Here is an 11599-nt window from a genome sequence, read left to right as displayed (position 1 = left end):
AAGAAGAAGTCAAATTGTCCCTGTTTGCAGATGACATGATTGTATATTTAGAAAACCCCATTGTCTCAGCCCAAAATCTCCTTAAGCTGATAAGCACCTTCAGCAAAGTCTCAGGATACAAAATTAATGTGCAAAAATCACAAGCATTCTTATACACCAGTAACAGACAAGCAGAGAGCCAAATCAGGAATGAACTTCCATTCACAATTGCTTCAGAGAGAATAAAATACCTAGGAATCCAACTTACAAGGGATGTAAAGGACCTCTTTAAGGAGAACTACAAACCACTGCTCAGTGAAATAAAAGAGGACACTAACAAATGGAAGAACATACCATGCTCATGGATAGGAATAATCAATATCGTGAAAATGGCCATACTGCCCAAGGTTATTTATAGATTCAATGCCATCCCCATCAAGCTACCAGTGAGTTTCTCCACAGAATTGGAAAAAACGGCTTTAAAGTTCATATGGAACCAAAAAAGAGCCCGCATTGCCAAGACAATCCTAAGTCAAAAGAACAAAGCTGGAGGCATCACGATACCTGACTTCAAACTATACTACAAGGCTACAGTAACCAAAACAGCACGGTACTGGTACCAAAACAGAGATATAGAACAATGGAACAGAACAGAGTCCTCAGAAATAATACCACACATCTACAGCCATCTGATCTTTGACAAACCTGAGAGAAACAAGAAATGGGGAAAGGATTTCCTATTTAATAAATGGTGCTGGGAAAATTGGCTAGCCATAAGTAGAAAGCTGAAACTGGATCCTTTCCTTACTCCTTATACGAAAATTAATTCAAGATGGATTAGAGACTTAAGTGTTAGACCTAATACCATAAAAACCCTAGAAGAAAACCTAGGTGGTACCATTCAGGACATAGGCATGGGCAAGGACTTCATGTCTAAAACACCAAAAGCAACGGCAGCAAAAGCCAAAATTGACAAATGGGATATGATTAAACTAAAGAGTTTCTGCACAGCAAAAGAAACTACCATCAGAGTGAACAGGCAACTCACAGAATGGGAGAAAATTTTTGCAATCTACTCATCTGACAAAGGGCTAATATCCAGAATCTACAAAGAACTCAAACAAATTTACAAGAAAAAAACAAACAACCCCATCAAAAAGTGGGCAAAGGATATGAACAGACATTTCTCAAAAGAAGACATTCATACAGTCAACAGACACATGAAAAAATGCTCATCATCACTGGCCATCAGAGAAATGCAAATCAAAACCTCAATGAGATACCATCTCACACCAGTTAGAATGGCAATCATTAAAAAGTCAGGAAACAACAGGTGCTGGAGAGGATGTGGAGAAATAGGAACACTTTTACACTGTTGGTGGGATTGTAAACTAGTTCAACCATTATGGAAAACAGTATGGCGATTCCTCAAGGATCTAGATCTAGATGTACCATATGACCCAGCCATCCCGCTACTGGGTATATACCCATAGGATTATAAATCATGCCGCTATAAAGACACATGCACACATATGTTTATTGCGGCACTATTCACAGTAGCAAAGTCTTGGAATCAACCCAAATGTCCATCTGTGACAGACTGGATTAAGAAAATGTGGCACATATACACCATGGAATATTATGCAGCCATAAAAAAGGATGAGTTTGTGTCCTTTGTAGGGACATGGATGCAGCTGGAAACCATCATTCTTAGCAAACTATCACAAGAACAGAAAACCAAACACCACATGTTCTCACTCATAGGTGGGAACTGAACAATGACATCACTTGGACTCGGGAAGGGGAACATCACACATCGGGGCCTATCATGGTGGGGGAGGGGGGAGGGATTGCATTGGGAGTTATACCTGATGTAAATGATGAATTGATGGGTGCTGACGTGTTGATGGGTGCAGCACACCAACATGGCACAAGTATACATATGTAACAAACCTGCACATTATGCACATGTACCCTAGAACTTAAAGTATAATAATTAAATAAATAAATAAATAAATAAATATTTGATATATCTTAAAGGATCCACTATTAAAGTGTTTTTATGAACAATGAAAAAAAAAAAGACATGCAGAGTTGGAAAGACAGATACTCCGTTAACAAAGGACAGATACAATAGATGTAGATAACCTCAAGAGCATAGACAGTAGGAAAATGTCAAAAAAGGATTAGGAAGTGATGAGTTTTGAGTATTTATTACCTTTATTTTTAACATAATTTATTTAATTATAAGTTTTTATAATTTAATTTTTAATGATGGCTTGCAAATTTCTGAGAATTTAACAATTGGCTCCCACAGACTAGTACAAGCCAGCTCCAGCTCACCATTGGCTCATATGTTTGCCCCTCATAGGTCGACTTGGGAAACCAAAAATTACACAGAGTTTAATGGCATCTGTGAACAGCACCTGTAATGTCACACTGACATGCTCTGTAGAGAAAGAAGAAAAGAATGTGACGTACAATTGGAGTCCCCTGGGAGAAGAGGGTAATGTCCTTCAAATCTTCCAGACTCCTGAGGACCAAGAGCTGACTTACACGTGTACAGCCCAGAACCCTGTCAGCAACAATTCTGACTCCATCTCTGCCCGGCAGCTCTGTGCAGGTAACCAGCTCTGCCCATCTCTCCTGGTGAGTCTCGGAGATCACTCTGAGGAGCTGCAAGGTCTGAATGTGGGCCACATTCTCTAGGGAAATGTGCTTCCTTTATCTTTGGCCTGGTCACTGAGGCCCTCACCTCCCAAGAAGCCCACTGGGAAAGAGGCCAAAGCCTTCTGAGAGATGCTAGACATTTCTGGGTGTTCTGTGGCAGGCCCTGATCAACTCTGATTCAATTTCTCATCCTGACTTTTCATAGTGAAAGTTTAGTTTCCCTAGGAGCTTTGGCACTCCTTTGGAAGGCACCCAATTTTCATAATGCCCCTGACTGTGGACAAACCTGCCCAGCCTCTTGGGCCTATTTCCTGAGAATCAAGACTCACTGCACCTTCTATTTTCAGACATCGCAATGGGCTTCCGTACTCGCCACACCGGATTGCTGAGTGTGCTGGCTATGTTCTTTCTGCTTGTTCTCATTCTGTCTTCAGTGTTTTTGTTCCGTTTGTTCAAGAGAAGACAAGGTAGGATTTTCCCAGAAAGTAAAATATGGAAACTCACCTTCTCTCCTCCTGGGACTGAAGCCATTTATCCAAGGTTTGGCCGAAAGGTCCATTGTTCCAGGGAATCTGCCTTCTTCCAATCCCCACCCCACCACCTCCCAGAATGATGGCTCTGAGGATGGTATGACATTACCCTGAGTGGTCTTCAGGATCCATTCCTGAGATCACCAGTATCTGGTGGGCCCAGAACATGGGTTCGAGCTTAGTACTTACATGAACAAGCTGTGCTTCACTGTACAAGTGTGTTCACCTCTCCAACTCAGTGCCCTCATGTGTGAAATGTTTGGACTAGAGGATCTCCAGGGTCACTTCCAATTTCATTGTATTTTGATAATGACTATTGGAGAGTCATTGAGAAACATGTACTAATCCTGTACTCCATGGTTGTCACTAGATCCCTCTGAATTGCTCTGGATCATTCTGTAGTTGTGCCGTTTTCAATTCAGAAAACCTGATCTTAGATCCTCAAGGAATCATTATACCCTCCTATTCACTCATGTCTGCCCAAGAACTTCCTTTTCCCACCAATCACAATAAAATCATGGAACTTCTGCTTCCATGTTCCTGACTCTCCTTTGGGTCTGACTCCTCAGGTTCCTACTTGAACACCTTCACTAAGAACCCTTGTAAGTTTGTAAGTTCTCAACCACAAAGTTCCTTGAATAATAATTGGAAGGGATGGGGAGTTCACAACAGAGTGGTTAAGACTAAGCATGTGCTTTGTAGTCAGTCTGGAGGTGAAAGTCCCAGCTTGACCATTTATCAGCTACCAGTTATTTTGTCATTGTAAGCTTCCATTTTCTCAGTTGTAAAATATTCATAGTAATAAGGTGTGCTGCATATACTTGTGGAATTAGAGTAAATGGAATTAGAAATACAAAATACTTGGCCCAATTCCCAGGACATAATAAGTACTTGATAAATGTTAACTAGTATACTGATAACTGATGGGCCTGGGGCATGGTACAGAGGAGGCATTCTAGAGGGAAGGGGATTTGTGACATGTGCCATATTCAAATGGCCTCACAATGGGGGGAAGGGACAGCCTGCTTGAGCCACGGGGTGATCTGCAAGGTCCCTCAAAGAGATAGCGTCTTCAATTCCTCACTGCCTCTTGGGAAGAGGAAAGGGATATTCTTTGCATCTATAAATGAGACAAGAGAGAGCACTCCATTTGTCTCATACTCACCAAATATGGGATGGGACTAAACTCTGAATGTTGGAGCCCTGTAATACTGCTCAGCTCAGACCTGTTATTTGTTGGTATGTTGGTGCCCTGGATTATGAAGGCCCAAAATTCTGGCCATCTTTTTTCACCTTGACCCTAAAATGTTCTGTGTTAGTACCAAAGCAAAGGAGTACACTGACGTGAATGTCTCTTCTAGCCTATACATTCTTAAAAGGAAAGACTTATCTACTGTCTTTTCTTCTCTGGGGCCTCACACAGAGCCTGGCACATAGAAGGAGCTTAATAAATGCTTATTAACTGTGTGAATTGGCAGGGTGTTGTGACTCATGCCTGCAATCCCAGCACTTTGGGAGATCAAGGCATGTGGATTGACTGAGCTCAGGAGTTCAAGACCAGCCTGGTCAACATAGTGAAACCCTGTCTCTACCAAAAATACAAAAAAATTGCTGGGTGTGGTGGCACGTAACTGTGGTCCCAGCTACTCAGGAGGTTGAGGTGGGAGGATCACTTGAGTCCAGAAGATGGAGGTTGCAGTGAGCTGTGAGGTGCACTACTGCACTCCAACATGGGTGACAGAGTGAGACCCTGTCTCAAAAACAAACAAAAAGACTGTGAATCAATCAAACAAGCAATAAATGTTCATGGAACATCTACTATGTGCTTAACATTGAGATGGTTACAGCAAGGTCTGCGCCAAAGGTAAAACAGTGTATAACTAGAGAGAATCAATCAAGTTAAAAAACTAAGACCGTGACATGCAAAGTCAATTAGCCATGCAAGACAGTCAGTGGTAAGTGTCAGAGACACAAAGGAAGATCCTGGGTGGAAGAGCTACCTTTGACTGCCCACACAGGGAGGGGTTGGGGAAATTGTCTTTGGCCTAATCCGGACTCTAGAGTAGAAGAGAATTCCCACTGATCTGTGGGTGAGGCCTCAGCCAAGTGACTCCTGAGACATTCTGAGGATCCAAGCATCCATTTCAAAGGATAGGAGCCATTTAACCCCTGGTGGCTTCCTTTCTTCATCTTAAAAGGAGAACATTGGAATAGATCATCTCTTTAAAAAAACACCTTTCACAGACTGTGGGTCTATATTTATTTGTGAGACAGATGCTGCCTCAAAGAAAACCATATACACATATATCATGGCTTCAAGGAACACCCAGCCAGCAGAGTCCAGAATCTATGATGAAATCCTGCAGTCCAAGGTGAGCTGATGCAATTCATGGACACCCCTGTGCCACCATCTCCATGACAGGGAGTCATGGGCGCCATTGCCCTCTGCCTGTTTTTGTCTAGAAAGCAGCCACAGCCAAGAGTTCAGAGGTTCCAACCAGGAAACACCAAGTCAGGGAAATGATGCCACGGATCTTTCTATGAGGACAGGAATGTGACCCATTGTCACCCCGTGGCAGCCTCCATGGGCTGAGGCCCTGAGTGTCCCACAGTGGGCCTGGCTCCAGGTTAGTTGAACCATGACTAGGAGCAAGGCACCCCCTAGTGGGGCCACGCAACAGAGGAGCTCCTGGTGTGAGGTGAGGGCTGCTATGTGACTACCAAGGTGGTGAACAGGTTGCTAAGGGGGCTCCGAGGCAACAGAACTGACAGACAAGTTCCCTTGAATGCCCCTCCTGGTCTAGCAGCAGCGGCTTGCTTTCCTCAGACTCAGAGTCACTGTTCCACACCCCTCCTCCCACCCCCCCTTTACCTGCCTGCCCCTCCCTCCCCTCCACCCTGGATCACCTTCTCCTGTGTCCCTACCAGCCTTGCCTCCTTGAAGTCTGCATGGAATCAAGGGGGAGACTGAGGTCTGCCTGGTCAGTCTAGCACCATGCTTGGACTGGTAGGGCAGTTGGATCCATAGAGGTCATGGAAAGCTAAAATCCTGACTGAGCAGGACTCAGCCTGAACCATAGGATCCCTCCTCTTGGCCTCTGAGGTTTTTCACCCCCGAGACCCTGTCCAACTGCTACCCATTCACCCCCACCTTGTCCCTTCCTGATCCTAAGCCTCTCCAGAGTTGGACGGAGCCAGAACTGAGGCCAAGGGGGAAGCCACCTAGTAAATGTGGGACCAGGGAAGGATGGTGGGTAGAATTAGGAAAGGGGACTTGTAAGATTGGGCCTGGGCTCCGTCACTGAGGGGAAGCTGCGTGTTTTACAGGTGCTTCCCTCCAAGGAAGAGCCAGTGAACACAGTTTATTCCGAAGTGCAGTTCGCTGATAAGGTAACCCCTTTCTGGCTTTTTATCCTTGTTTTCCTATCTCTTCCAGCCATTCTGGTGTACCCAGTCCATCCAATCAGGGACTAGCTGGTTCCCCTGGGACTCCTTGTAGTTCTCAGGACCCACTGCCTAGGGTTTTGGTCTATACATAATTCCACCCATGCACACAGCCCCACTCCCCAGGTCAATGACCACCCACAAGTTGTCCTACTTGGGATGCTGATCCCACCCTTCAAATGCAGAAGTCCCTATGCCTCTGGACTATGGTATAGGAATTCCATCCCGTATAATACCTGGGGCCACTGCTAGCTCACGGTGTGAAAATGAGAAAACAGGTGCTTCCCTCTGAGCAGACACAGGCCCATGCCAGATGCCCAGATGGGTGAAATGGAGCAGAAGCTGAATTTCAGTTCATTTGCTCCCTCAGCTGCTCTTTTACCACACGCAGCCTGCACAACCATTTGTAGTGTCAAGTGCCTTGTGCCTTATGCCTGTGCCTTATGTCCTTCTCCACCATATGCAAAGCTCTCTGACAGGACTTTAACTTTTGGTGATCTAAGGAGGGATTGTCACTATCTGAAGGTCCTCACTGCTGCTACAGTCAGGACAGCTTTAGAGTTGCTTAAAGAATCATATTTTCTAAGTATTCCTGTTTAATAGCCGAGCTACCAAGCAGGAAGGTAAACTGAGTAAGAATTAAGAGTGATCCTATAAGGCAATAGGGAGGACATCTATGAGCTCAACGAGCAGGGTGGTGCTATTTCCTTTTAAAGAGGACTTGAAGCACAGGGCAATTTACTTGAAAAGATAAGCCAAATGGACTGGACAATCAGATAGAGGGACCTTTACTTTCTCAGTGATCAGGAGAGGGAAGGAGGGAAAGAAAAAGAAGGGGAGGAGTGAGGAAAGAAGAGGGGAAGAAAAGGAGAAGGACAGGCAAGAAGTGAGGGTCAGGGTGTCCAGCATATTTGTGCCGGGATCTCAAGGAGAGTTGGAGGAAGAAGAGTAACCTAACTTAGAAGGAGATAAAATTTGAGGGATTAATCATGGAGTCCTGGATTGTGACATCTCAACACAAATCCTTATAGGCAAGTTAGATGGTAATTATTGGGTCAGCATTTAATTTAAAACCTAAGACTCCTCAAGGCAGTGGGAAGATTGTTTGCAGCCTTCTAAATGCCTAGAGCACAGGAGATGCTAGCAGTGAGTCCCCACTATGTATAGGTGAAAGTGGAGTCATTGGGATACAAAAAAACTAGGGCTCAACTAGGAACAAGGAATGCAGGTAGCTTGAACCTGAATGTTGCTTCAAGTCTATAATCAAAATCTATTCCAAATATGGCCCTGCCCCCATTCCCTCTCATTGCTCTTTTCTGGGCTAAGAAGTTAATTGCTCAGGGCCTCCCAAATCGGGGGTGGCTGGAGCAGACACGAGGGACTCAGCAAAGAACAAGACCCTGCTACCCCAGATTTTCCCAGCACGAGGCAAATCTAAGGCATCCCCCTGTGCCATTTGTTTAACTCCCCTGGGAACTTGCAGGACTGGAGTTCCCCAGCAGCACCTCTCAGTTAACATTTTCTCACATGTTCCTCTTCTGCACAGATGGGGAAAGCCAGCACACGGGACAGTAAACCTCCTGGGACTTCAAGCTATGAAATTGTGATCTAGGCTGCCAGGCTGAACTCTCCCTCTGGAAACTGATTACAACCACCAATACTAGCAGGTTCCCTGGATCCAGATCTTCTCTGCCTAGCTCTTACTGGGAGATTGCAAATTGCCACATCTCAACTTGTAAGCAAAGCAGGAAACCTTCTGCTGGGCATAGCTTGTGCCTAAATGGAAAATGGACGCACACCCTTCCTGAAATGGCTCCCTTCTGAATGAATGACAAAGCATGTTACCTAGTATAGTTTTCCCAAACTTCCTTCCATCATAGCACATGTAGAAAATAATATTTTTATGGCACACTGGGATAAACAATCAAGATTGCTCACTTCCAGAAGCTGCATATGACTAGAGGCCTCTTGTGAATGGAGGTAACAACCCTGCCCAGTAACTGTGGGAGAAGGGAATCAATATTTTGTACACTTGTAGTAGGCCTTGGCACACCAGCCAAGATGCTCTGCTCATAGTCAGTATGTGTGAAGATCCCCGGTGCGTGGCCTCCGCCATGCATCTTGAGCAAATTAGGAAAAGATACCCTTCGCTTGAGGCAGATGCAGCCCTTCCCCCGAGTGCATGGCTTGGAGAGCAGAATGTGGGCTGCATATAAGCACAGTCATCCCTTTGTCTGGGAATATTTGTGCAGGGCATGGCAGGCTTAATACGTCCAAACACAGATGACAGTGCTGTGTGGGTCTCTGTCAGAGTTGTGGCTCTCAGCCATGTAGACACACTCTCTAAATGGAGTATTGGAAAATGTTCTTTCTGTACAGTCTAGAGACTGCTGGGACACTTTCCTTGGACTACTACTTCAGAAACCTCATAGGATTTTCTTTCTGGCCAAGATTTCCTTCTGTATCACTCCAAGCAGCCTCAGCAGAAGCAGCAGCCATGCCCAGTATTCCCGCTCTCCAAAAGGAGTTGACCAGCTTATATTTCTCACACTTCTGGGGAACTGGGTGTAATCCAACCATCAAAATAGACCTTGCAAGAAACAGAGTCATTCTCCAGAAGGAACTGGGGAGATGATGGTGCAGATGATGAAACTGGGTTCATCCCAGTTCCAAAGGCTCAGAGAACTACGGGGTTTAAGCTGAGGCAGAGTGCCCCCATCCCGCATCCCCCACAAACAGACCACCAGCCAGCTTACACAGGCATTAACTCTCCACAATGAGGAGGAGTCATTCACAGCTGAGCAGGACATTCATATGATCATTTGAGGAAGTGTTTCCCTTATGTGTTAGTAACTATAATCAGCTAACTCTTAAGTTCCCATGAACAGTCTTAGGCTGGACAGCAGAAATGGGCTGCATTTAAGCAGATAAAGACATCAGTCCCAGTAAATGAATCCATAGACTCATCTAGCACCAACTACCATTAGCACTATGTTAGGAGCTGCAAGGCCCCAAAATAGAAGATGTGCATAATGTCTGCCCTTGTGTAGCTCAGGAGACAATTCCAGCACAGACACTACAGTTAACACTGAACTGCAGCTGCAAGTAATGGCATGAACAGTCAAAAAAGACCTTATGAGGGGGCAGGGCTGAAGCTGGACCTTGAAGGATGGATGAAATTTGGATAGAGAATGAGGAAGACAGAGGGCCTCCAAGTGAGAGAAGCATGAAAAATGAGCAGGGGCCTGGATCAGTGGGGTGTATTCAGAGCACCTCTCCAGATGCATGCTCACAGTCCCTTGCCTATGTGTGGCAGAGTGCCCCAGCCAGATGTGTGCCCTCACCCCATGTCCATTTCCATGTCCTTCAACGCCCACCTCAAATGGTACCTCTTATGTAAAGCTTTCCCTGGTATCAGGAGTCAAAATTAATCAGGGACCTTTTCACACTGCTGTTTCTTCCCCTTTGGTCCTTCTGTCACTAAAACTCATCTCATTCTGCCTTACTGCATAACTAATTATTTGTTTTCCTCACTACATTGTACATGTGGGAATTACAGATAGACAGGAGCCAGCTGGGGGTGGTGGCTCACGCCTGTAATCTTAACACTTTGGGAGGCCAAGGCAGGCTGATCACCTGAGGTCAGAAGTTCAAGATTAGTCTGCCCAACATGGTGAAACTCCATCTCTACTAAAAATACAAAATTAGCCAGGTATGGTGGCACACATCTGTAGTCCCAGCTACTCTGGAGGCTGAGACGGAGAATCGCTTGAACCCAGGAAGTGGAGGTTGCAGTGAGCTGAGATCACACCACCGCACTCCAGCCTGGGACAGACAGAGTGAGATTCCATCTCGGGAAAAAAAAAAAAAAGATAGAAGCCAATAAACACGATGCAGTCAAATTCTGGCAAGCATTAAATATCAGGATGCAGCTGGGCACGGTGGCTCACGCCTGTAATCCCAGCTCTTTGGGAGACCAAGGCCGGTGGATCGCTTGAAGTCAGGAATACGAGAGGAGCCTGGCCAACATGGTGAAACCCCTTTTGCACTTAAAATACAAAAAATTAGCTGGATGTGGTGGTGCACACCTGTAATCCCAGCTACTTGGGAGGCTGAGGTGGGAGAATCGCTTGAACCTGGGAGATGGAGGCTGCAGTGAGCTGAGATCCTGCTACTGCACTCCAGCCTGGGCAACAGAGTGAGACTCTATCTCAAAAGAAATAAAATAAAATAAAATAAAATAAAATAAAATAAAATAAAATAAAATAAAATAAAAATCAGGATGCATACATCAGAGGCTGTTCTGAGTGTAAAGGCATTTTGGAGGGAGAAGACTTTCAGAGTTAGGCAGACCAACTAAGAGGTCAGCTGAAGCACCAAACCAGTTGTAAGGAGGTGAAAGGCAGCACCCCAAGAAAAGACGTACAGGAAGGAATAAAGAGGCTTGGTCGTAAAGGATGGAGGAGCTCCAAAGTGACACTGAACAGGCTGTATTTCTCCTAAAATAAAACCACTCCTCACTCTGTGGATGCGTTGAAGGCTCATTCCTGAACATCTTTATTCTCTAACTTACCCTCTTCCTCGTCCTAATATACTCACTCAAGTAAAATTCCTAGTGTCCTAATGCCCCTGTGTGTATTGTCAAAAATAAAAATCAGAAGCAGGTTAGATCTGTTAGATCTTCCAGAAGAGCAAACCTGGGATGAAGCCAGAGCCCAGGAATTCTGAAGGTGGCCTTTGGGCTTAGAATACCCTGCTCTTGTCTCTCCTCTCACTGTTTCTCTCCTGTGAATCTCCTGATTCATGAACATGTTGTCTGTTCACCCTTCTCTCTAGGGCTCAGTTCTTAGATTTTCCTTCTGTAAAATACATGTGACTTTATTTTTCCCTCCACAACTTTCCAGATGAACTAGACTGTGACCAAGAAGTCTTTAAAATCAAAGCATCATGGAACAGGATCTTGTATCAGACCAAAG

General features: G+C 45.0%; 1 protein-coding gene across 2 annotated transcripts; it reads left to right on the top strand.

Annotated features, from left to right (window-relative positions):
• The first annotated feature begins 2065 nt into the window (after positions 1 to 2065).
• On the top strand, positions 2066 to 10530 carry LOC111543879 (SLAM family member 5). 2 transcript variants are annotated; one of them, XR_003307763.1, is made up of 6 exons: positions 2066 to 2602; positions 2997 to 3116; positions 5454 to 5551; positions 5643 to 5806; positions 6507 to 6569; positions 8170 to 8246. XR_003307763.1 is itself a non-coding variant. In XM_026450573.1 (5 exons), exons 1-5 carry the CDS (start codon positions 2386 to 2388, stop codon positions 8233 to 8235), a joined length of 564 nt encoding a protein of 187 aa, XP_026306358.1. In that variant the 5' UTR covers positions 2066 to 2385; the 3' UTR covers positions 8236 to 10530. The 2 variants fall into 2 exon arrangements, 1 of the variants encoding a protein (XP_026306358.1); XM_026450573.1 differs by lacking the exon at positions 5643 to 5806 and having other exon boundaries at positions 8170 to 10530.
• The last annotated feature ends 1069 nt before the right edge of the window (positions 10531 to 11599 follow it).

The sequence above is a fragment of the Piliocolobus tephrosceles genome, unplaced genomic scaffold (assembly GCF_002776525.5).
Source record: "Piliocolobus tephrosceles isolate RC106 unplaced genomic scaffold, ASM277652v3 unscaffolded_21952, whole genome shotgun sequence".
In the NCBI taxonomy this organism is placed as follows: domain Eukaryota; kingdom Metazoa; phylum Chordata; class Mammalia; order Primates; family Cercopithecidae; genus Piliocolobus; species Piliocolobus tephrosceles.
Note: the sequence above shows the minus strand (reverse complement) of the source record. Positions and strands in the feature narration are given on the sequence as shown.